This window comes from Uloborus diversus, chromosome 6 (genome assembly GCF_026930045.1).
Source record: "Uloborus diversus isolate 005 chromosome 6, Udiv.v.3.1, whole genome shotgun sequence".
In the NCBI taxonomy this organism is placed as follows: domain Eukaryota; kingdom Metazoa; phylum Arthropoda; class Arachnida; order Araneae; family Uloboridae; genus Uloborus; species Uloborus diversus.
In genome coordinates this window covers 51,230,313-51,257,626 of record NC_072736.1, presented here as the reverse complement: position 1 = coordinate 51,257,626, position 27,314 = coordinate 51,230,313, and the positions used below count along the sequence as shown (strand labels likewise).

The following is a 27,314-nucleotide window of genomic DNA, read 5'->3' as shown; positions in this document are numbered from 1 at the left end:
TCTCATTGATGCCTCCAAAAATGCTTCTTAAAACCTTTCTCACAAAAATTAATATCTTGTGCTCTCCGGTTTTAGTCAAAGGCCATGTTTCAGAAGCATAACTTAGAACTGGCCTAATAAGAGTCTTATAAACCAAGATCTTTGTTTTTCTTGAAATCAAAGACGATCTGAAGATGGGGCGTAGTCCAAAAAAGGCCTTGTTTCGCAACGTTATTCGGTTCTGTATTTCTGAGATTGTGTCATTTTTGTTGTTAACACAGGACCCAAGGTACGTAAAAGTGCTAACGATTTCAAATGAATGAGTACCAATTTCTAAACATGTGTTCCTGCCATTTGGCGGAATTTTTTGTACAGGCATATACTTGGTCTTGGAGTTGTTTATTTTTAGTCCAATTCGACCAGCAGCTATCTCCAAAGATGAAAAAGCCTCTTTCAAGGCTGGTACAGTCCTAGCAACTATATCAATATCATCAGCATAGGCTAAGATCTGAACTGATTTGTAAAAGATGGTGCCCCTAGTGTTGATATTTGAGTCACGAATAGCTTTTTCCAAAGCAATATTAAAAAGAAGGCAAGACAAAAGTCAAAAAATACAAAATTTAATTTTTTATACTGTCCCCAAGCCCTTTAACTTATGTTTAGGGAAATAATCTTCATTGAAAAATAATTCCAACACAAAACGTTTGAAATTAGTATAACCAATATTCACCGAGATACGAAACGCAGTGTTTTGTGATTTACACCACTTTTCACTCGCCGTCAATTACACCTTTTGGGGGAAAATATAACAAGTGTTCAAAATGATATGTGTGCATAGAGTGTGGTTTTTCAAATTGTTCTAGATTTTGTAGTGTACTTCTGCGTATCAAGGCATGACATTCGCATTTATTTTTGAATAGCAATGCAAAATATAAATAACTTGTTTTTCTTACTTTGGCAACCTGTCATTCTTCTGAAAGGTCGATAAGTTCCAATCTCATCTCCTGTATGGTCTCTTAAATTTTTGAACTGGAATATATCCTTGAGTATTGGTAGCACAAATGTCAAGTTTTTTGTGTCATTAATAGTTTTCAATGGAGACTTTTTTCTCTAAATATAAGTTAGAGAACCTAGGGTCCGTATAAAAAGTTAAATTTTGTATTTTTGACTCATTTTTATTTCTTTTTCAAACATTCAATATCTTAACTCTGCATCTGATTTTGCAATTAGGAGTATGCATCTAATACTAACGGTTGCGAAAATAAAGGTCTTGCTGGTTAAAACGGAACACTTCAATTACCTAATGGTAACGGTATTTAATTTTTAAGTCTGACATGTTAACACTGCATTGTTACCATAAAATCGAAAACTAAAAATATTGCACTCGAGGCGGAATCGAACTATATGTACGATATGTCCCCCAACCCTTATTTGGAAAACGGAGTTCTACTTTATATGAAACGTAGATCCATCTCGAGCAAGTCAAGAGTTTCTCAGATGAGAGTCGAGAGTTTTTCGAATCGATCCTCTTCGCTTCTAGCAGTCCTCCCGGACCTAGGAGGAAGTTTTCGAATGAAGATTTGCTTTCTGTTATTCAGGCTCGCAAGCCCCATCACTTTATTCCGCCACCCCCTTGTTAATGGGTTGCATAAAGAGGTAACTGGTGGATTTTCATTGGTCTAAAATAAAACTTGTTTCTTAAGGACCTTTAAAGCATTAATTTAAGTAAATTTTAATTTGCAAACGATGCAAGTGATATTGACTTTAATTAGCTTACTAATTTTATTGAATTAACAGTTAATGATTACAAAAATTATCATGGGGTCGTTTCTGAAATTTTAAAAGTATTTTTCCTGAAAGAACTTGCTTGAAAACACAGGATTTGACCGTTTTTCGCTAAATGACAAATTTTAATATTTTTTAACAATTATTTTCATCGGTGAGCAGATTGAGATTCATTTTTGACGCTTCTGTACTTATCATTACAAGTAATGAAATGCTATTCACTGATGCCATTAGCATATAGCGCAAATTATCATAACCTGGTATCGCGGGGGACAGCAAAGCGTAAGCATTTAGCGCACCACAAGACATCACTCGTGACGTCATAAAAACCATGTCTCATTTCCATTATCGGGTATTTAAAAAAAATGTAACTGTTGGATAAATAAAAGTTTTTTTCTGGTTCCAAGTTATTTGTTTTCCTTATTCTTTAATTTCAGTGACTAAAAGCAGTACTTTCGTTCGACTGAAGAAAGCAGCCCCATTCGAAATTGAATTCAGGTGATGTATTATCAGGTTTGCGTAGTCGGAGTCGTGGAGTATGGAGTCGTGGGAGTCTGTCATTTTCCCTCCGAGTCCGCAATCTGCCACGGCTGCGAGTGCGGAGGTAGAGTCGGTGTCGGATTGATTTGGGTGTAAAGGAGTCGGAGTCAAAGCCTCTAATTTTCCTGGAGTCGGAGACGGTAACTTACCTTCCGATTCCACATCCCTGATATTTTTCCTGCTTGACCCCTTGAAAAATGCAATGTTATGCAGCTGAAACTTTCTGAAACACTAAGGCCTTCTTCACACGAGCCTACTTAGTTGAATGAACCTTCAAACGAATAGTTGTAATGAAGTGTAGGTAGAATTAAGTGTTCAAGGAGGGGATGGTTGACTTTTTAGCTTACTTCCTACTACATATCCTATTTGACTATGTTAGGGGAGCGGGGGGGGGGCACCACATCACTTTTATCTGACACAACTAATATATAGAGATTTATTTTCGAACGTCACCGAACCTATTCCTTTCCTTTTCAGTTGAAAAAGTTTTTCTAAAAGTGCGTAGGTTAGAACTTCAATTTCGTAGTAATTCCAAGGAACTGTTTTGAAAACCTCTCCCCCTAACATGATCAATATCGTCTAAAATAGCGTGATTTTTGCTACTTCAGTTTCAAAAAATTACCAGAGAAAAGTCACTGTCCACATTTTTCCCCTTTACACTACCTGAAATGTCTAGACTCGCCTCATGAAGACTAACATTTTGCAAAATACCCAAGGGAAGGCCTCCATACCCGTTCTCCTAACATCACTAAAGATCATCTAAACAAGCCCTTTTGAAACTTGAATTCCAAAAAGTTTCCGGAAGGAACATTCGAACGCCAGCCTTTTTTTTTATGTCGTCAAAGATGGCTTACACTTCCGTGTCAGAACATCAATTTGGAGAAATAACCGATGCAGGATCCCTCAGGGGAAGGGCAATTGCTCCCATCGCCCCTTCCTTGTATCCGTCCGTGACTGTGCCTGGTGTGAAAGGTACACCATGCACGCCCGGCATTGCCAAGCGTTTTCTCTGCACATAGGTAACTTGGATTCAACTTGGTTCCGTTTTAACAGAGTTGTGGAGCAGATGATTAAACAAATTATGCTTAGTAGAATAAATGTGGATTTTACTATGTTGCCTCGTGTGAACACAACGAAAACGACAATCAACTAGTTAACAAGGAACTGTTTCGAAAAGTTAATTCTAGTTAGCGTCTCGTGTATAGGAAATTTAATAGTATGGTGGATGATATAAAATACTTTAAAACTAAATAGTAGTGTCATTTTAAAAACAAAATTGGATTTTTTTCTAAAAACCAAATTATGATGATTGAACAAAAAAAGTTCTGACAGTGAACATTGCTGTAATTAGCAAACAGAAACAAAGATGTTATTAACGATGATGTTACTAACGTTAATGTTGTTATGCTACTAAAATATTTGATACACAAATCTCAGTAAACCTAAACAATTGAGGGGGGAAAAACATACATTCTAGTGAAATTACTAAAATTACATAACGATTAAAATAAATGCAGTAATAGAAACAAATAAACCTTTCGAACTGTATTGGATTCTTTCTCTAATTTACGAATTTCTGCTACGAGTAGTACCAAAAATAAAAATTATATTCACTCTGAAAGTTAGAGGTAACATTTTTCATGTGCTTCAAAATATGTTTCTAATGTCGTCAATAAAGGTTTTGAAGAAGCAAAAAATTCCACTTTTCATAGTAATTAAAACTTAAGTAATTACCTTATAAAATGTGTACAAATTTTTAAAAATTCAATTATAAAAAATAGTTCCCAGTTTAAAACGTAATTCCACCAACCACCAACACGTGAGTGACAAATTATAGTTGGAAAAATTCTAACAAAATGCACAGACTAGGATCTACAAAAACATAATTTGAAGTCAAGATGTCAAAACTCAAATTGATTCCAAGGGCTGGATACTGGACGTTGTGTGCTAGATGTTTTTTTTTCTTTTTCATCGTTGGTATCAAAAAAAAAAAAAAAAAACATAGTTTTCTATTACACAGAAAAGCAAGTATTTCGTCCTGCGCGATGCACGTGGCAGCGTTACCTTTTATTCAATACATAGCGTTATTCAGATCTATTCCACCGAAAAGCGAACATTTTGTCTTGCACGTGATAACGCTCTGTTTTGATTTGATAAATAACGCTATATACATTCATGTTCAAAATTAAGGTCACAAATGTAACATCTGTGAAAACTTAAAACTCTTCATTCTGTTGACACGAAGTTTGGCACACAGCTGTATAACGATGGAAGAAAGAACATGGAAACATGAAATAGCCGGAAGAAAACTGAATTGAAAATTAAGCAACAGGGTATATTAAAAAGTGTTAAAGGCTTAATCTCTGATTCATAATTTATCTCGGAAAAGACCATGTGGAATGTGACCACCGTGCACTGCTATACAAGCTTCACAAAGAGCTTTCACACTGTTTATGAGGGTGTCAGTTAATGCTTAAACTCGCTTTTAACTTTTGAAGGGTATAAGGATGGGGGTTACGCTGTGCAATGGCTCTTAATTGACTTTCCACAACATGCTCAATAGGATCGAGATCCGGAGACCTCTAGGGGCAACCCATAACGTGAATATTGTCTTCCTCAACTTGTTTGTGACCTAAATTTTGGACATCAGTGTATACCATAGATCTACTCCACAGAAAAGCAAAAATTTCTTCCAGCGCTATACTTTGAGTTAAATTATACAGGGTGTCCGAAAAGTCCTTGGCATATTTAAAAAAATTACAGAAAACCAACAAATTGTCGTATGAATTTGCGGTTTGCACCATAATACTTCATAGGTTCAAGAGTTTTTATGCCATTGCAAAAAAAAAAAAAAAAAAAAAAAAAAAAAAAGAAAAGGGGAGAAAAAGAAGAAGAAAAAAAGCATTTCGCAGCCAGGGTGTCAGTATATGCTATGCTTGTAATTCTTCGTTTAGTAATTTTCATTCCTTTTTGCGTTTTCCCATGTCAACAAAAACAAATTAAAAGTTACTTTTAATTTTTTTAATGTGTCAAGGACTTTTCAGACGCCCTGTACAATAAGCAATTTTCTTTTCTTGACAAGAAAATCACACATAAATATATGGTTTTTAAGGCAAAAAAAAAAAAAAAAAAGTTTATAACGTGTTTTGAAATGAAATATTGAGTTGTCAGGTGCTCAGCAAAATGCCTGCTTTGACGTGGAATGGCCCCAAGAGCCGTAGAAAAAAAAGGTAAATTTTATTTTTAAGTATCAAATTTTGCAATTCCACTTTTTTTTCTTTTTTGAAATGAACTCTTATGCAACAATTTAATTTTAAGCGTCATCCTTTTATAATCCGTCTACGTCAGTTATATATTTATACATATGTTTGATTGTTTCTAAAGTTTATACAAATACATGTAATTCGATTTAAACACCATATCCCTCATTTTTATTGTTATTTCTTTACAAACACGTTCGTCTCAAAACATAAAAAACGACGAAGCAGTACAACGTTATGATATTCTGTTTGCTTTTAGAAAGTAGTCTAAAAGTAAAAACCATTTGAGGAGATCTTTTATATAGTAACAAAAGAGAACTGAAAGTTCAATAAAATAAATGTTTTGAAAAATAACATCCGTATTCCGAAACCTTTTCAAACTTAATGAAAATATATTGCTTTTTCCTTGTCAATTCTTGTCTTCTCGGACCAAGATATTAAACATTTTGTCATTTCTAAACCAAACATTTTCTTCTAGATATCAGAAAGGAAAACTTTATCTTTTTGTAACTGCAAGAGTTTTTTTATATATATATTTACGTGTGTGTTAGTGACATTATTTTGCTAGAAGTTTTGATCTTTTGTCCTGAAAAGAATAAAAGTAAAAATCGTATCAATATGAAATACTTTATGGTAATAAGTTTAATCGTTTGAAAATAATATACATTTTTTTTAGTTGCGCAATTTTGTTAACTCATTTTGGGGTTCAATGCATCAATACATATATTATATCACTTATTTATGTTTTTCAGTACACTTATATAGAATTATTGACTACGACCAAATGAACTTCATTTTTTAGCCCTTCTACTACCATACCATACTTTTCATACAGTTTTTTAAAAAATTGCATTTTTAGTTTGTTTTCTCATATTTTCTGTAATTTTACTAGTTTGAATATGTATAAAAATTATATAACTAAGAAAAAAGAGAGAACAACGATAAGCGCAATTTATCGCCTGCTGAAATGAATACTTAAATAATTCAAAAAAAAAACGAACGGAAAGTAAAAGAAATAGTTACTTTAGAAACCATTAAACTGCCGTAAAAAATTAAGCAAAAAAAAAAAAAAAAAAAAAACGAAGTAAACGAATAAAATGCGAAAACATTTATCGGCAGGAAAAAAAAAATACATATCCGGTAATCAAGTAATTTCCGTTTAGTAACCCCAAAAAGGGAAATAATCAATATAAAATTACCATAATTAAGTCAATGGTTAGACTATTTTTCGACATGGTTACACGCTTGTACAAAATGACCTATTGGTTGTTTTTTCCCTCTTTGAGCATTTATAGTAGCATGACAAGAGTGAAGGTCTAAGGCCGAAGCGTGAGGTTGCTATCATTGAGAAACAATGGATTTCCTCTCGTTATGGTTTAGGAATTGCTTGCAAGAAAGGACTTTAGATGAAAGTCATGTGGCGGGAGATCCGGGCAGCTGGTTTGGTGAATCAAAACTTCCTTTTTTTAGCACAGCATACCCTTTCTGACTAATCTAGACTACACTCCAGGGTCCCCCGTACTACCACTTTTGTGCGACTTAATTAAAGAGAGCTCCGTTTTCTTTTATCCATACCAGCAGCCGAGTAACCCTTGATCCAGCATCCCCAGACATAATGATCTGGAGTGGGATCTTGGAGAACTTAGGTAACCCGAACATATTTAACATAACGCAGTCAGCATTATTGAACACTGGGATCTTCGAACAACTGGCATTTCACCCGAGACCCCCCCCCCCTCTGCCCCCCCGTTACAAGTTCGATGCCTTATCGATTAGGCCACAACAGTCAAACCTTTCTAAACCATAATACCAATCATCGCATTTCGTGCATAACCACTGTAACGTGGCGTCGGCTCACCTACGGTCCACTCGTCATGTAACGCAATGAATCACGTGACTCACCATTAGCCAATCACAAAGCGCACATATCTAGCTCTAAAACACGGCAAAGCAAAATCAGCTCGCAATCTTGACTGCACGATAAATAAACTTAAAACGAAATCCTGAAAAAAAGCTTGTCACTTGCTCATGAAAAGATATTCCTTTTAGGTCAATATTTAAACCAAATAAGAATTTTTTAAAATCTTTCTTTCCCAAAAGTGTAAAGACCTGCGTGCTTTTAATAAGTAAAATATTCCGCCAGGACCAATGAGAAAAGAGTCATGAAGCATTGCCATATCTTCTGTATTGCAGCATGCATACTAGTTATTTAAAACTATTTTTTCAGAACACATCAACCATTGTAAGTATCGACTTTTTCAACTTTTCATTCAGTTTGAATAAATAGAAAACTATGGTAATAATAAGCGTTTAAATTACCACTAGAATTACGGGAGGGGTCATTTTGACCCCAATCAAATTTTTTTTGCTAACTACTACTCCTGTATTTTTATTAAAAGCTTAATCCTTCCTTTACTTTTCCTACATAATCGTGCTGTGTAATAATAAAAAGTTTTCAAAAAAATTGTAATTATTTTAAACCCAAAATAAAGGGATTACAACTAAAATTGCGGGCAGATGTCATTTCGACCCTTTTGAGAAAAACAAAATATGCAAATACATTTACTGGTGCTGAAACAGAGCAGAAACTCAAAAATGTCTCTTAGAACGTATCATTTTAAGAACCTGAAGCATTTATAATGTTTTTGTACATAAAAGGAACCATTAGCCGCTAGCTTCTGAAATGCAACTGAAACAGCGCTGGTTTTTTGAAGAGCATTTTAAACTTTTTTTAAAAATATTTCATTAAGTACCCTGAATATCTCTGTATTCTTTAAATAAACTGCATTTATTATAAATATGTTTATTTTAAACTGATTTTTAAAAATATTTACATTATGTAGGTTTCTTCTCAGGGGTCAAAATGACCCCCACCGTATTTCTAGATATAAAAAGATCGCCGTAATTCTAGTGTTAAAAATATAACATCGAAATACTTCTTTAACCGAATGTGATAAAAATGAGCTGTTATTTTTGAATGAGAACATAATGTTATCATTTTGGCGCAATACGAGCCTATACCTTTTTATTTGCGGCAAGATTGCGCCACTGGCAGCAACACACAAGTCTAGGCACTTCCGTCTGTTTTCTCGGATCCTGTCCCGGATTTCTGGACCATCCTGTGGTTTGGCGACGTGGATGAGAAGATCCCGAAATATCGCCAACAAGTTGTTCAGTTCTTCTATGTGCTGAAAGCAAAAATGATAAGTCAGGAAGGCTGAAGAAAACAATCTTGAAATCTCAGGGTGATTTAGAAAGATGAACACAATTACAAATTCTTATATTTCCTGCACTACACATTGTACTTGAATTATGTAAATAACATGTGATTATAAATAAATTGAAGTTTACAGTTGTTTAATTCGCCGCACGGATAATATCAAAATTGGGCCAACACCCAATTCATCACACACTTGATGACGAATGTCTTGCGTCAGTAAGTTCACAGCCACTTCGATCCAGCTTCATTGGTCATTTATATCTGTAGGAAGAAGTGGTGCTTAAAAAGCATCTCTCACGAACGCCAACAACAAAAAATCGCAGTGTGTAAGATCGGGGGACCTCGTTGGCCAGAACTGAAATCCTAAATCGTCGTTCTTCATGTGATTTTTTCATCGTTGAAGTAGGGAGTATTCTGGAAACGTCGAACATTCAGATCCCAATAGGTTGGAGCATCTGTAAACTAACATGTATGTATAGTTATATGTAATTTTCAAAACTTAAGTATAATATGTAGTGCAGGAAACATGAAAACTTGAAATTGTGTCCATCTCTTTAAATCACTATGTTCTATAAACAGAGAACTTGTTTTAATGCAAATCACAGAGATTTCTTAAAAATAACATATTTTGTATATGTTCTCTGATGGCAGCATTTCAAAAAGCAATATTAATACTAGTTTTATTGGTCTGTACATTTATCTTCTCTTCAACTAATTTCCATTTAAAGCAATATGAATAAATTGTATAACATTTAAAATACAAGCAAGATTTTCAACGAATTGCGAACAATTCAAACGAATTTTAAATTTTCTTTTAGTACATTTATTCATTTATTTATTGACATTTTATGAAAATACAAAGATTAAAAATTTTGCATAAATTTCATCGTCATATACGTGCATATGTTATTGAAATCTATTACTTTACTCTTAAAAGAAGAATTTCGATGCATTTTACAGGCTTTCTCTTTAATGTTTCTGAGTGCATTTCCTTTACATAACACGAAATATTACTGTAATCAGAATTTCAGGGCTCTTTTTTAACCATAGGGCACAATTTTACTTCTCAAACTTGGAACTTTTGTAGCGAAACCACACAACACAGTAAATCTGCCATTCCTCTGTCCGCGCTAAAGATATTTTTAAATAGTATTTTTTAAGCTTTTAAAGGTGCTAAAAAATGAATTGGAACAAAGTTACCCTTTATGAAAAGGAAACAAAATGATTCTTATCATTTAGTTCCTCTTTTTTTTAGAACTCATTCAGAAAAATTTAATATCTATCAATGCCGGAAAACCTAAATGATATTCTCTCTCTCACTGCGAGTTTTTACTTTAATTCAATAATCTATAAAACATCAAATCTACTTCTTCGTTTCGCGACGCATTAGAGGGATTGTATTTGCATGGCATGTCCCGCATAAGCGATTGAATTTACCTTACTTTTGAGATCAATTAAATTTTATTTTTTTCTTTATTTCCTTTAACCTCGCCAAAAATGCCCAAACTGTAAAGTTCATTTAGATTAGCTTAACTTGATGCTCACGTATTGGAAAAACTTTATTTTCTTTTATCAAAATTAATGAACTATTTACCGATAAGCATCCTAACTAAATTAGTATTTAATGCTGCTGAACCTTAAATAATACCCATGCTTTTGACAGCAATTTTCCAATAATACTAGCCTTAATTAAGGCTCTTAAATAACTTCAATCTTGTTTTGAAGCACTAATTCCCTCTGTACGCAAAAGCACTAATTCCCTCTGTACGCAAATTATGGTAAAGTATTGATCCTATTTTCGTGACAAAAGAAAAAAAAAAAAAAACAAATTTAAGAAATTAACCCTTCAGCTACGTACGCTCCGAACGTAGTGTCCTCGTTTCACTATGCACAAAAGAAAATCATATTTTTGCAAGGGCAGTTAAGATTTCTTATGTCTCGTAGGGGAGATACGATGCTTTTTTGTACATAGAATACTTTGTACACTATGGAACTAGTAGCGCATCGGGGCGTTCACTCCAAGAAGAAGGAACTATAAAACTATAAGCTACGAGTTTTTTTTTTTTTTTTTGTTAGTGTATCTTCTTAATTTTGATGTATTGTGTTTTTGCATGATGGTAAACTAGTCAGTAATCCCACAAATGTAAAAAGACTGATATATATATATATATATATATATATATATATATATATATATATATATATATATATATATATATACACGTATTTCAGTTCAATACGGGCACATTTTCTAATTGGAAAATGTGCCCCGGGCTCTCCATGAACGTTTTTTATGTTTTATGTCTTTTTATTTTACCGTTTAACTTTATATTTTTAGCCAAAACAGTTTATAATTACGGCATAAAACCACAATTATAAATATTTAAACTTAAATTTTGGATAAATGATCCGATTTTTTTTAAATAGTATCAAGTCATATTTGAAACTGAATTTCATTCTCCAATGTGATATATCAGATGGACTGAAAATGGTGCGCAATTACCGTAAGTAATAGTTTTGTTAGGTAAGTTCATGCGAAGCAAGATGCAGCTCGGATACGCTTGGATATAGTACTAGGATCCCACAGATATTTTACTAGGATCCCACAGTTTAATCAATTTGAAAAGCAGAAATGAAATATGTTTTTGAAAAATTAGGGGTAAAAAGGATTCCTATCGGATCTTAAGATTTAAAAATAAATAACTAAATGATTAATTAATTAATAATAATTATAAAATTACTTTAGCGTACCATTTCTCTTGATGTCTTAACCTGGAGCTATCGGTACATACTAGTAATTATACTTTAGACCAGGTTTGCGGTGGTAAGATTTTATTAACATAATGTTGTTCTAATTATTAAAAAAAAGTCAACAGTCCCACCTATTTGAAATATCTGCGATAGAAGAAAATGGTGTCTTATCAAGTTAGGCATTATTTGGGGTCTAACCGAGCAACCAGCACTGTTAAACAATTTTTAGTGGAAGTACATAACCATCAACTGGAAATCATGTATCTACTGGAAATCAGGAGACTGATCTATAATCTTAGAAAATTAAGGCATAAAATCCAGAAACTTTTAATAAAAGATTATTATAGATAATTATCAAAACGAAAAATTACGAAGAACAATTACAGGAAAAATACGAAGATTTATTATTGAGCAATCACGATTGCTTATTGTTCTCATTTGACCGTCCTTGGCGTTAGGTTCCTTTTTCAGCTTGGACCAGGGGCCTCTGCAGCACCACCGCCCACCTGCTCCTGGTCCAGAGCACCTTCCCCCGGAATCCGCTGCTCCTGTTCGGTGGTGTCAGGGTCCTACAATCACGCACGCTCATACACATGCACGCTCTCACACATACAAACTCACACACACGCCTACGTGCATACACACAGGGCTACGCACACACAAAAGCATACACATGCACGCACGCGTGCTTACACACACCGCTATACACACGTAACTGCCCAGGAGGAGGGAGGTTTGGGGGACAGGAGCCGTTTTTAGAAACAATAACTCCAATGAGTAGGATCGTGTCGCAACTTGTGATTGCGAAAAACATAATTTGAATTCAAAATTTCAGAATTCAAATTAATATTTTAATTTTTTTATTTATTTTTTTGTGAAAACAGAAAACTTTTAAGACACTACATTTACAGAAACAGACTCCAAACCCTGTATAAAGAGAATGAAAAAGAAGACAAACTCTATATGCCAAACTAAACACCTGTGACTCTATAAATTGACAGAAAACAAAAACTCAAGGCTCTATACAGCAACAAAAAATCACTCTCTAAGAAGCTTAGGCAGAAAAACGACGAAGTACCGAGCAGCTTTTTACCGCATCCAGAAATTTGAGGTTCAACCGCGTTGGTAATTACTTGTTTAGAATAGCCACAACAGAACTGGAGATAGTAAATTTCTTGTGGTAGCTATGGTTACTTTCACACAGGTAGCTAACACTTTTTAGCACCCCAAGGTGTTATAAATTGACAGAAATAAATGTGTCTTATGTTGTGTACATCAACATCAATATATGCTGAACTAAGCCAATGGCTTGGAGCAAAACCTGAGACAGACTTGTTTTACTACAATCAATGCATAAAGCGATGCAAGTCATCGAACAAGTCACTAAATCTTACTTGACTTGTACGATTACCACTAAATATTAGTTTAAGAAACATTTTGCCCCCAGCCCCGAAAATACTTTAATTTTCCAAACATTTAATTTTTTAATTCATATATTTTTAAACGTCCGATTTTTTCAAAAAAAGCGTGGTCTTTATTACGTTACAAGTGATGCACTTAGGCGCGAAATCCACTGGCACACTGAATGCTTACGTTTGCTGTCTACCGTGTTAACACGTTAGGAGAATATAGAAGCAAAATAAATTTTACGTTTTACGCTTGCTATCAACCGCATCGTTGCCACTACATGTGAGCAAAGACGCGAATTAAATATTGCGCTCTGCACTAATGGCATCAGTGAATGGCAGTTCATCATTTGTGATGTCATGCGCAGAAGCGTAAAAAATGAAATTGAGTCTGCACATCGATAAAATACATTTTTAGAAGTAGTAAACTTAAAGTTATTTAAAAAATGGTCAAGTCCTATGTTTTTAAGCATACTCTTTCAGAAAATAAAAACTTTTAAAATTCCGGAAACGACTTTTACAAATTTCTACACCACAATATATCCTATTCTGTTACTTAAGAGACTATCGCGTCATCAAGTGCGATCTTATTTCGCAGTTTCTCGTCCAGAAAAATACGTTCCAGTTCGAGCAAATGTTTCTTTGAAAACATCTTCTTTTTTAATGTGTCACCGTTGGCGATATATTACCTATTTTGCGTTGACAAAATTTTAAGTCAATTGTTTGCCGAACTTTATAGAAAGTGTATGCAAATGAGTCATTAAGGAAATTACTGCCGCATAAATTGAAGAAAAGATAACAAAGGAAGTCTCACGGATCGTCAGTTCCGTGTCTCTTGCAGTTGTCAAAGTAATTTTTAACTTCACCTGAAACTTAGTTTGTTTTCTGTTTATCGTAAAATTCGATAAAAATCTATCCAAGCTCATTTCATTTGATTACGTGGACAGGGTTCATAAGTTATTTCATATTTGAACTATTCTTATTTGGAATACAAGTTAATAAATCAATATATGGTGACTTTATTGAATCATCTCTCCCTTGGAAAGGATAACTACTTCATCGTTTTGAGAATGAACATTTTACAACCTTTTAGAAAATTAGCGGTGTCTCGTGAATCATTTTAAAACCGAACTTTCTCATAGCTATCTACTTTAAACTCAACTTGTTTCATAAATTAGACTTACATATCAGCATTTTCCAAATATCTGGGTTTGCTGGTGTTAATTTTTGAAACTCAAACTTTGTCATAATTCTTTCATTAATACCGTTTATAAATTTTTTTTGTCTTTTAGAAGTGAACTCATATAACAGAGACGTAACATTTAAACTCTTCATAAACGTTTTAAAATGGTTGACACAACGTTAAGTCATTTTGCATTAATTATGAAATGAAGTTAGAGACTGCGGAAGCTTCGATAGAGTTTCTTTCAAAGATTAGTCTTTGCTTTGAATGATTCCTCTTTTTTAAAATATAAACTTTAATATTTTCTTTTTCCAAGTCCCAACTGTAAAATTTATCTTGCTTGAGAAACTTTCGTAGTCCCTTTAAGTTTTTCCTCAGGTAGCATACTTTATCTCAGAAACTTTTTGAAACGGTTGTCGAGTGATGTGACACCTATTTCGAAACGTTTATAAAATTTTATCATTTCGTGTAGTATTGGCTATTTTGAGCATTAACGCAAAAGCAAGGAGAAACAGTGTTTTCTCCTTGTGGTTCTGTAGTCTTGTTTTCTTTTGAAAGCTGAACCTCCTCCTCGTTCATTTCATAGTAAAATCTCGCTACGTTACCTTCCTCATCAACACTAATTTTTCGCGGTTATTTTAATGGAGTATTAGAGGATTCATCAACCTTCGAAACCATACAAACGCCATTTCCATAATATCGCCTCTCCATACGATCGCTGAGTTTACATCTCTCGTTTGCTCTTTAAACAGTAGGCCATTTTATTCTTTATCACTATCGCAGAAAAATGATACTCTGCATAAAATAGTGTTATTGCGTATAACACTATTTTATGCAAGAAGAGCATTTTTTGCTCTTTATTTTTAGAAAGAAAATGGTAAAAATCCAATATTTTAGTGAGGATTGCGATCTGTTTTAAAATCTCGTGAGATGAAAAAATTGTTTCCAATGTATGTTTTTTTTTTCCGTTTTCTTAATCTGAAAAATTGCTTATTCTTGACTTTGTGTAATTGTCAGCACATAAATCCCCAAGAATATATTTAGTGCAGTTTTAGGAGACTTACAAGACGGAAGCTATCTATAACTTGTTATCCAAATTGCAGATTCTTCGATACGAATTTCTTTCCCATATTAGTATTGAACAAACCAAAGGATTTATGTTTTATTTCTGAAGGATCGGGGGGGGGGGGGGACTTCACAGAAACTGTAAAAAAAGAATTAATACCTTTGGGCAACAAAGTAATCATAAAAGCAACAAAGTAATAGAAAAACAAAAGTTTCAGTAAGCTGCAAACAGCATGTTTCGTGGTTACAAGGAACCTTTTTTCAGACAGCTTGTTTCGTGGTTACAAGGCACCTTTTTTCAATGCAAAAAATTGTGACCTTTCGGATGCAAAGTCATCCGAGAAAAACCGTTTCTCTTGCTACTTTACATCCAAAAGTACCGTGCGATATTCCTGCTTTAATTACAATGTCAAAATGTTATTTTATGGTTCCTTTGTGCTGTGTAAATTTTTACCTGTGTACTAATGTATCAAAATGTTATATACATTATTCCAGAAAATTATAGTTCATGTACAGACAGTTTTGTATATGAGTGCATAGAGAGAGAGAGAGATCTCCTGGTAAAACTTTTGCGGGATTAAAATCGTTTTTGAATACTGTAGTAGTATTGCATAACGATCTCTTGATCAATATTTAAGGCTCTTTAACGACAAAAAAAACTGACTGATAGACATCTATCTAAAGCAGCCATTATTTGATAAACGTATTTTGTCAATAAATTAATCCTCGTTTTGTATACCATTGGAGTAATATTATGTTAAAAAACATACTTCCAATTCTTCTTTCTTTTTAAAGAGAATGCTGAGATAATCTACTACGCTTCATTCCAGAAAAATGCAAAGGCCGTTTAATAATAAGGAAATTAGATTTATGGAACAAACTGCTTGCTTCGCATTCTGTCTCTCATTAAATTTCGTATTTTTTTCATCTTCGTTCCTCCTTCTTCACTCAGATGGCGCTGCACGTGTTTCACAATGTCTGAAAAATTTATATTACGCGTTTCGCGACGAATCGATTTTTTTACCCCACATTTTTTCCCCTCGCGTCGGATTCATATCGGAGTGGTTACAGTTAATTAAGTGACAAAGACTTTCTCTCTCCTTTTTCTTATTTATGTGACAATCATTTTCGCGCTCCTAGAAATTGTCTAAAAGAAGTTTGTTTACTAAGTTATAATGTTTAATAAAGTTTTAAGTATTTCTGTGTGTAATTACTTTTTTGAAAATCATTTGAATACTTAGGCAGTTTGAGAAAAAAATTTAGTATAATTAGTTCATTTAATTCTGAGGTATTGAGATTTTAAAAATTAATTCTTCGAGAAAACAAAAAAGCGAGTTTAGACATAATTTTTTTTTTCGATTTTTTTTTTCAGAAATAAATTTTTGTAGCATTCTGATTATTAGGCAAAATAGGGTAGATTCTGAAGCTAAAGTGTATTCATTTTGTATCTGTGTGAAAAATCTCATGTTGCACATGAATAAAAATAGGTCATGCCGTGCTATGTAACGATAAATATAGAGGTGTACTGCGATAAAAAAGTAACAAAAATAGTTAAATATTGAACAATTTTTTTTCTAAAACATTAAATTGCGGAGCGTTACCTGTAATGTTAGGGAAAGACGCAAAATGATTCACAAATTTCAAAAACCTGCTTGGTGATATATCGCCAGTCTTTTGGTCGCCAAGTTTTGTCGCCAAGTTTGTCGCCAAGTTGGTGACAAAACTTCGCGACAACCTTGGCGATTTTTTTTAGTCCGATTTCAATTTGACTACTTTTGGTGATATTTAGAGAGTAAACTATTAAATAACATTTAAATTGCCAGTAATGGGGAAATGACACTAAATTGGAGTAAAAGGAATTCATGCGATGCACACATCAGCTCGTTTTCTTTTCAAAATTTCTGCAACGTATTTTGACGCTTTTTGCAACTGAAAGTAATCCTTTAAGATTAACGGCTGCAAAAATAGAATTTCTTCAGGATAAACAGGGACACGCTGCATACTAAAAAGAATTCAGGATTATAAAAAATTTAAAAATTATTACTTATAATTAAAAAAAATGTGATGGCAAAGTTTTGTTAAGTTTGGAAATTATTTTTAAAGTAGAAAATCGTTCGTCAAGGTATGACAGGTGAAAATTGCTTCTACGTTTGAACAAAGCAATAGCTGATATTTTAATCCTAACTCTAGGGGATTAGCCGTAAACTCCAGTAGATAGCGTTCATTGTTGACTACTTGTTTGTTGCTTCATTCTTCTGTAAAATTACAACGTTACCAGTAAAATAGTTAAATTACCGGATCTATTTCATCCTTGCTAAGATGAAACATTTCCCGGCATATAATATTACCAAAAAAATGTTATCAAATTATCATGCTATGGCAAGAATTTATTGTTGATCACGTCAGAGAGTTAGTCGATCAGTGAATTCGCTATTATATACATATGAGGATAATTTATTAAAATGATTTGTTTGCTCTCCTGCCATTTACAATGCAGAACAAAGCAAATTACAATTGAATCACTGATTTCAGAAAGGGTGTAGTTCCCAATGAAATCAATGGGACTGACGCTCTCTTTAAAAAAAAAATCATTGATTCGAATAGCATTCACGTTTGAAGTTTTTTTTTGAAAACCTGTCATAGGCTGTGCACTACGCATCGTCTCTGAGCCTATGCCTATAAGAATAAATTGCTGGGGGCGGGGGAACACACGTGTAAATTTCCACAAGAGTTTCAGGGTACAAACTTCATAGTTCGTGCTTGCTAGTGTTTAACTTTCACCAGCTAACTTTCAACGAAGAATGAACCTTTGATTCCAGTAAACTCTGTATCCCTTTCAATTATGCATTAAACTTTGTAATTTATCTCTGTAAATGTTCCTTAAACAGTTCTGTCGCTTAATCAATGGCCAATACATGAAGCGAAATTAAAGATGTACTTAAAAAGAACTTTTAAATTTTTTGAACTTTTTAGCATTTAAGTAGGGGAACATGGGGCAAAGTGAAATAGCGGGGCAAAGTGAAATGGTGAAATTTTTACTCTGCTTTTAGATCCACCTATCTGGTATCATTTTTAACTATGTAGTATCATATGTAGTTTATTCTCGTCAGGAAAAAAATATCGCCGAAAGCTGAAGCGTTTGGTAATACATGCAATTTTTAAAAATTGGTACTTATATTGTGATATTTTGTTGAAAGTCAAAAATAATTTTTGTTACTATAAAATGATAAAGTTCTTATTATTATCATTAATTGAGACGTCCTAATGTTCAATGCAGCAAAAATTTAGTTAATATTGAGCTTTTTTGTATTTTAAATAAATTGTGCAATTAGTCAAGTGCATACGGGGCAAAGTAGATGGGACAAAGTGAAATAGTTTGTTTCAATCACTTACAGTTTCATTTATTAATCGATTCCTTTACATTCCTTCATTTAGTAATTCACTTATTTACTCATTCATTCACTTATTTTCTTATTCATTCTTTCTTTTACTCGCTCATTCATTTTTCTTCATATATTAGTTGATTTATTCTTTTAATTATTCCTTTTTTGTTTCATTGTTTTCATTTATTCATTCACCCTTTTATTTACTGATATTTGCGCATCCTTTTGAACAAAAATATGTTTTATAATCAAATAGAAACTATTTTATTAGAAAAATATTTCATTTTTCACTTTGTCCCATGGTAAAAAAGTGAAAATTTTTCACTTGTTTTAGAAGAATAAAATTTAATGATAAAAATAAAAAACACTGTTTCAACGCAAGTTTTATTATAAAATACAATGTTCTGTCTTTATGTACTGTAATTTTCAAACAAATTTCCGATTTGTTCATTTTGAAAAAAACTTAGTCATTTTAACCATTTCCTTTTGCCCCACATTCCTCTACTTAAATTGCATTCAACTTGCAATTGATTACTTGTAACAGGGCCAAGCAAAAATTTCACTTTTCTGCTCAATTAAAAAGCAATAATAAATAAATAATGCAACGCGTTTACTGTAAAAATAAACTTCTGCGAAATATTTTGAAGTGCAGTTTGGAAAAACTATAACATACTTCATTTACACTATGTCGAAAAATTGTAATCTCTCGACGATAACGGAGTGGTAATTGATATCTAATTTGAAAACAAAAAAAGCAACAATTGAAGAAACTCAGTTTCTAATAAAAATTGATACCTAAGCTTTTTCTTTTCTTCGTTCGCAAGTAATTAATAAATCTGTGTTTTCTAAAGAACTAAGCGCACTTGAGACAAATCTTATTCAGTCAAAAGTTATTTTAATAAAAGAAAAATAGTTTGTTGAAAATTTATAAGTTTTATTCAGGTTATCTTAAACAAAGTTTTCTTCTAGTTACATACTTAAGCATACTTTTTATAAAGAAGACAGTTTTTAAAATTTAAATAAAATAATAGCATCTGTTACCTTCATATTAGTTAATATTAGCTAATACTTCATAATAACCTAGAAAAAAAAATTTGAACCTATTATTATTTATTTCGCTTACTTTTACTCTCAAACGAAAACTACAACTGTCACTTTCCTTACTTCCATCTCTTTGCATCCTTTTTACGTCGGCATTAATTTAGTTTTTTTTTCTCTATCCGACAGACAACCTTTCAATAATTAGGAAATGAGGTTTATGAAAGTATCATTATGCTCGGCTGCTTCGTTATTATTAAATTTATTTCGCGTTTGTTTTCCTTACATGTTCATTCATTCTATCCGACAGAGCTTTTAATTATGATTTTTTACCCTTGTACGGAACCTCCGGATCTGAGCCATTTTCTGTGTTTTGTTTGGGAGCAAAATCAGAATTCAAGTGATTGTCTTGGAACAACAGGAAAAATATCTGGTGCAGTTTGTAAAAATATAGTAACAATTTGCTTACTTAACAGCTATGTACGTGCACCTTATATTTATTACATATATGCACAAACGAACCGAGTAATAGAACGTAAGGAAGTAGTGAAATTTTCTGTAATACTTGATTATGTAGTAGGAAAAGAATGATCATAATTAAAGTTATCCTTTTTATAATTACTTAGAGTTTTTTCCAATTCATGTATGTCACTTAAATTTAATCTGTATGTAATATGGACCAAAGTTGGAACAAATATGCAATAAGAAAAGACTGGTTCTCATGTTTTATTGAAAGGTATGAGCGGGCTTCTTGGTTTCTTTATGATTTGCAACCCTAAGTTGCTGCAATTGATAGAATGACATTTTTATGTTATTGCTGAACACTCTAACGCTTTGAACCTTTGATTAAAGCAAATGTTAAGCACATAACGCCAATTCAGTAATAAAACCCATACACAGTCATTTACAAAGTATCAACAAATTAGAAAGTGCAACAGTATCAGCTTCTTTTTCCCCTATATCAGAGACAATTTTTACTTATTAACAAGGAGTTCCAACCAAAGCTAAACAAGCCAACTTTCCGGTATACCGAGATCAGTTTTCTGGCATCAGAGCAATATTTCGTTGATTAGGGTCTGGTGGGGTAAAGTGGTCATAAAATCGTAGGTTTTCAACTTTGGTGGATAATAAATACAACAAATTATTTAAACACTTCAACTTTTTTTATTGCTATTTTACATTACATTATTAAAGAACACAGTACATTGAAGTTTAGAAAAAAAATATTGATTTAATTAGTTTTATAACACTTTCTTTTTCCTTTGTATTTATGACCACTTTACCCCATGGGATGGGGGAAAGTGGTCATAGCATGGGGTAAAGTGGTCATAGTTAAAAATAAATGCAAAACCGTATTAAATAACCCTAATATTTGTATATTGCAGTTATTTTTATGGTTACAAGTATATGCACTAATATATGCGTGTATTCACGAGTATATACGTGTCGTGTACACATTAGTAATCACGTTCATATATGAGTAGATACCGTGCATACCTAAGTATATACATGTATAGTAGACGTATATACACATATATGTACAAGTGTACATGTGGGTATATACATAACTGTACATAAATGTATATACGGGTATACACGAGTTAATTCGTGGATGCATCCAGTGCGTGTTTGTACGTGTCTACTCACGTATATACATGTATATATGGAAGCACGAGTATATGTATGTATACGTGTAAACGCAATTATATACCTGAAAAGACGTACATACGTACATTTACGTGTATACACCAGTACATATATGTATTCACGAGTATGTACGTTTACATACATGTATGCCTACAGAGTGAATCCAAGCTCTTGAGCAAAAATCTAAGGGGTGTGAGAGGTGAGGATAAAAAGCAAAACATTAAAAAGGAGCTTATGGTCGTTGACGCGCTATATGCACACAAAGCCAGAAACTGATGGATGTAAAACAGGCCACAAATTTTTTACGCAAAGATGATTTTACTCAAAATTTTAGTTTTTAAGAATTATTTAGAGCACTTGTTAAAAGTTACGGCCCGTAGTAGTTCTAATACACGCATCGCAACAAAGGCGCAGCGACGGATGAAAGTTTTTCATAAGTCTCGTTATTAAAACAGAGAGTGCTTTGGGATTGCGACGCATGTATTACAGCTTCAGGCCGCAAATTTCTTCAATCGCTTTAAAACTTTCTTACGACCTAAAATGTTGTGCAAAATTGTCTTAGTGTAACAAATTTGTGACCTGTTTTGCATCCATCAGTCTTTGGCTTTGCGTGCATGTAGTGCTCAGCATTGTGTTTGTGACCATATGTTCCATGTGATTTTTGTTTCTTATCCTTCCCTCTAACACCTGTTAAAAATTTTCCCAAGAGTTTGAACTAACCCTGTATATTTGTATGTCATATGCTTGTATGTAAGTGTCTACTCGAGTACGTACGTGTATATACGTGTCTACCTGAGTATATAAGTGTTCGTATACATACGAGTAAAAGCAAGTAGATACTTGTATAGTCAAATGTATATCTGCATAGATAAAAAATACCCATATCGCAGATACCCATATACGTATTTATTGGTGCATTTATGTGAATACGGTTATATACGCGCCTGCACGAGCATATGCGTATATGTATACGTATATACTCGTATATTTAACTCCATTTACGGTAAAAACAATACATATTAAGTGAAATTAATATTTAATTTATATCTGCCTTTATACATAACTATTAAGTGACATTAGAAGAACAATATTCGTTAAGCCTAATATTATATACACTTTACCCCATCTTACTGAAATTGTTCTAAAAAATGATCTAAAATATATTCAGCTAACTGCTAATGAGTAAGCGATCTTAAGACATGTAGGAAGCTTCCTGTGCCATCAATCTGTTCATAATTCTAACAAACAAAATTTCCCCAAGAAGTTAAAAGAGGTGTTTAGATTTTTAAAATTTTCATATTTACACAAAATATTTTTTTTATCAAAAATTTTTTTGCCAGTTTAGAAAATTTTGTATTCAAAATGTAGTTTCTAACTCCCCGAACCTAAAATAAAATTTTCACATTCATTCGGACATTTATTTCCAAGTTATAGTCATTTATTTTGACGTATGACCACTTTACCCCATTGACCACTTTCCCCCACCAGACCCTATATAAAATTGCAAAACGCATAAAGCATAAATGAAACATATAGAATAAATAACTGCCGTCTAATTACACTTTGTGCATGAAAATGAAAGAATATCACCACAAAGTGATTGTCGACTAACGAGATACATACAATTTGGAAGACAAAAGAACATTTGATTTTTGAAGACATTACGAAAGATTTCTATTGCAATGCATCCATGGTTTTTTGATCGACACAGCCAATTCTGATGAGCCAAAACAAATGAGAAAACTGATATTTTAAAGTGAACTAAAATATCTATGAAAATCATATGCATCACTCATAGTCGACAAGAAGATATACACTCACTGGCCAAAGAATTAAAAACCTTTGAAGGAAACTTCTTGCCTTACTCGCACTGTGCAGGGGTCTGGAGGGAGTGTCATGTTATGGGGTATGTTCTCCTGGCAAGGAAGTGGTGCCCTGATGCTCCTCGAGGGTAAACAAACAGCCATGCGATTGCTAGATGTACTGGCAGATGAAGTGCATCCTGCAACGTTGAATTTTTATCCTGATGGCGACTGATACTTTATGGTCGATGATGCAACTATACATCGTGCTAGTAGGGTTGAAAATGGGTTCGCTGAGTATCAGTCTGACTTCCAACATTCAATCGAAAATATGTGGGATATGGTGGAAAGACGCATCCGACAGCCTGCTCCACTTCCAACTAATTTACAAGATCTAAAAAGCTGCACAATTGATGCACGGTATTCTCTGGATGTTAATACACTCCAGAAGCTTGTAGACTCGATGCCCAAATGAATCAGAGCAGTTATTCGTTCAAAAGTGGTCCAAAAAATATTGATATTGAGTTTCTAAATCATTGGCCAGTTTTTGTATAAAATTCTATTATTATTCTTTTAAATACTGAAAAATTTAAGCTTTGAAATGGCGAGTTTTCATCCATCTTGTGATTCACTTCAAATACATCGTCCACTAAAAATGACCTTTATGAAAAATCCTGAATTTTCACAAAATTAATGTTCTGCTAATCTGAAACAGAACTGGAGCAAACTTAATAGACTGGAGATTTTCCACGTGGCTCTTAAACCGGCAAACTAATTGGAATCCGCTTCGCCTTAATTGGGAATAATTGACAAGAAGACAAGATGATGCTACGGCGAACAGTGAAAAGGATCTTTATTAAAACACAATTAGGGACTCTTAAGTCTCAGAACTCAAAGAGGTAAATAGATTTCGCTTCTTTCACAATCTTTTGAGATTAAAAACTTTTACATGTTTTCACACGTGAATTCATGTTCAGTTCTTAATTAATGTGACACTTTATGTAAGGTGGAATGAATGTTATAAGGAGAACTTGAAATGTTACTGAAAGCGTAGCACATATTTTTCCAGCAGAAATCTTAGAGTAATGTTGCAAATTGCCAGAAAGGATTAAATTCATCTATTTAATTCTTGAAAGAGACTTTGATTTAGCCAAAATGCTTTCTGATCTATCGTCACCTCGAAGCAACAGTATATCTTACTGTTATTCCTGGGATTAGTCTGTTGCTTTGAGGCGATAATATGGATTTCATTAGTACCTAGTGACATATCTTAGTTCACACAAATGAAGTGTAAAAGGAACTGTAAATGAAGACGTTGACGTAAATAAGGTGTGTTCATTTTTTGCGGAAAATGATGGGAAAGGCAACAATGGATCCATCTTAGCACTTTCAAATGGAGTTTGCAATATATGTGGATGATTCGTTCAGTTAATAATCTAAAATAATGTACAAATATTTTATGAAACAAAACGTACAATCTGGTATAGCGTATGTTTATACCATTCCACCGACAACGCAACATCGATAGAGTATTGAATTTTATCAAAAAAATGTTAGCGGCCAAGCTTTAGAGAATTCGGTTTGCTCAGAGTTTGTTCGTCAACCAGGCTAGTTCCAAAGACCGTACATGAAGTGACTCATGCATTAAATGGGCTCATACAAAACCGATTGATGTTTATGAAAATTTGAATTTCAGCGCTTGATAAACAAATAAATTTACTTGCAGCAGAAAGGACTTTACAGATATTTTATCCACTTTACATAGAATGACGTTTGTAAGACGTCCTTTTATGCCAAAAGAATGAGGACTCTCAAATGCAATGACACACTCTGCAAATTCTGCAATGACGTTTGAAAGTATAACTGCAGGTTTAATTAATACGTGTAGTTGAGTTTAATAGTAAAATTTAGCTCAAAATGACGAATAAGTATAACTAAATTTGGTGATGAATGTTCTGAAGAATTAAGAACCACATTTAATTGCCTATAGTGAAAAAGTATTAGACGTTTAATTTCTGAAAGTATTTAATACGTTCACTGCTTTTAATTTTCATTTAAGTAATAAATTTCATAACTGTTACCATTTGAAAACTTTGTGTGGTTACACTGTATTAGAATGAGATTTATTTTTGAGATTGATTGCATAATTTTTTTTTTTTTTTGTCATTTTTTGCCTATTTTCCCGTGAAATTATTTAAAAGAAGAAAGCATTAAGGAAGGCTTAATCAATCTTTCATATCTCACTAAAAACAAAAAAATAATTTAATTACTTAAAAAACCATTGAGAAACTTAACATTGGAAAGTAGGATTTAGAAACATGGCAAATGTCTCGCCATTACAACTTTTGTCGGAACACTTCGATTCCAATTTTTTTTTTCGTTCGGAAACTCTTTGGGGATAATATCTTATCCAAATTTTTATTTTTTTTTTTATTTAAGAAATTTTTTGTTTCTTTTCTAAAAAAAATTAACATTAGCATTACGAAGAAATTTAAGAAAAATACAGATCCCGAACTATGTTTCAAAGTTTTTGGAAATGACTCTTAAAAAATAAATGTACAAAAAGGTGTTTTTTATTAGTATATTAAAGTTATTTTTCTAAAGGTTCAAAAAATTTTAACAATAACGCCTAAGGAGAGTTTCAAACCTTCGAACCAAAGAAAACAACAACACTAAAAAATATTTTTTATTACCCAAACAGGGAAATAATTGTACAGATTCTGAATGTGTTCTCAATTTTTGGTCTCAGGAAATAGGATCAAGATTATTTTTAAAAATCAAAACCCCATGTCTCATAGACCCAACATTGACACAATTCAGAGATAATTATGACAATCCAAATGAAATGAAGTCAAAGCTTAAATGTTTTTATGAACGAAGACTATTTAATTTCATCATTTTCTTCTTTCAGATGACTATTTAGTTATTGATTGTCATTATTCTTTATTTTTTATCAACGGGGAAAAATAAATCCGAAGCCCCTTAGTTTACGCCTAAGAGAACGACCTGCAAACGACGTTGTTACACACACACACACACACACACACACACACACACATATATATATATATATATATATATATATATATATATATATATATATATATATATATATATATATATATATATATATTATATATATATATATATATATATATATTAGGGTAGTCCTTATTTATAAGGAAAAAAATTTTTTTTCGAATTTTTTAGAAATTATTTGCCAGAATGTACCTTTATATAAGACATGAAAATATAACAAATTTCAGCTCAATCGGTTAATATTAACACGTGCCGCATCGACGCTGAAGTTGTGAGATTCAGTGTAAGGCAGTTATTACCTATAAGAACGACAATGTACGCTCGACTGTAAACATAAAATTACGCATTTTTTTTAAATTTTAGTATAAAAACATACTAATTAAAATGAAAACGTAAAATAAAGATATAGTTTATCCTAATACTATATTTTTTATTTATTGAAATGATACATCCACTTCAGATACATATTTTGGATTTAAGTAAGCCTCCTTTTGTGGCGACTGGGAACTCTCTCCGGTACTCCTGAACAACCTGAATAAAAAAAAATAATATTGAATGTGTTTTCTAAACCTAGCCTATATAATGTGTTCAAGAAAAAAATAACAAAAAATTAAATTTGTTTATACATACCTGTATCAAAAATTGTTTTTGATGTTCATTTTTCGTCATTTTTTCATTGTAATCCTCAATCAACTTGACTCCTCTTTCTGCAATATCATTTGTACATTTTAAGGTTGAAATGATATTTTTTCCTGTGCGATAATCCTCTCTGTTTTCCCAATTCAGCGGATCGTCCTGAAGAAATTCAACACAAATACCGAATCGTTTAAATAACTGAAGTGAATTGGCGGACAATAATTCAGTTGGTAGATCTTTTTGAACAAAATTTTGGACATCTCGGATTTGCAACGATAGTTTTTTCTCAATGACTTCTGTCTCTTCATTTTCTTCTTCTTTTTCATTCACAGTTTCTATGTTTTTACTTGCACATTCCATAATTTTTTGAGCCATTCTAATTTTTTCAACTCTCTCAATTCTATCGTCAAATATTGCCATGGCAGCACACTCTTCACTTAGATACCATAAATGGTTTAAAAATTTTGTTATTGCAATGGTTGCAATGTTTTCATTAATATTTTTAAATTTAACCAATTTTCTCAAAAAATATATATCATTTAGGGGAGCTCCTGTAGTATTCGTTGCTGAAAAACCAGGC

The 27,314-nt window shown here is 32.7% G+C and overlaps 1 protein-coding gene across 1 annotated transcript in view; it reads right to left on the bottom strand.

The window, feature by feature from the left end:
* Positions 1-27,314, bottom strand: part of LOC129224753 (uncharacterized) — an 81,655-nt gene that overhangs the window by 20,267 nt on the left and 34,074 nt on the right. Inside the window, exon 2 of the mRNA XM_054859302.1 lies at positions 8,586-8,752. Within this exon, the coding sequence (XP_054715277.1) occupies positions 8,586-8,752 (167 nt within the window). The remainder of the gene's footprint in view (positions 1-8,585; positions 8,753-27,314) is intronic.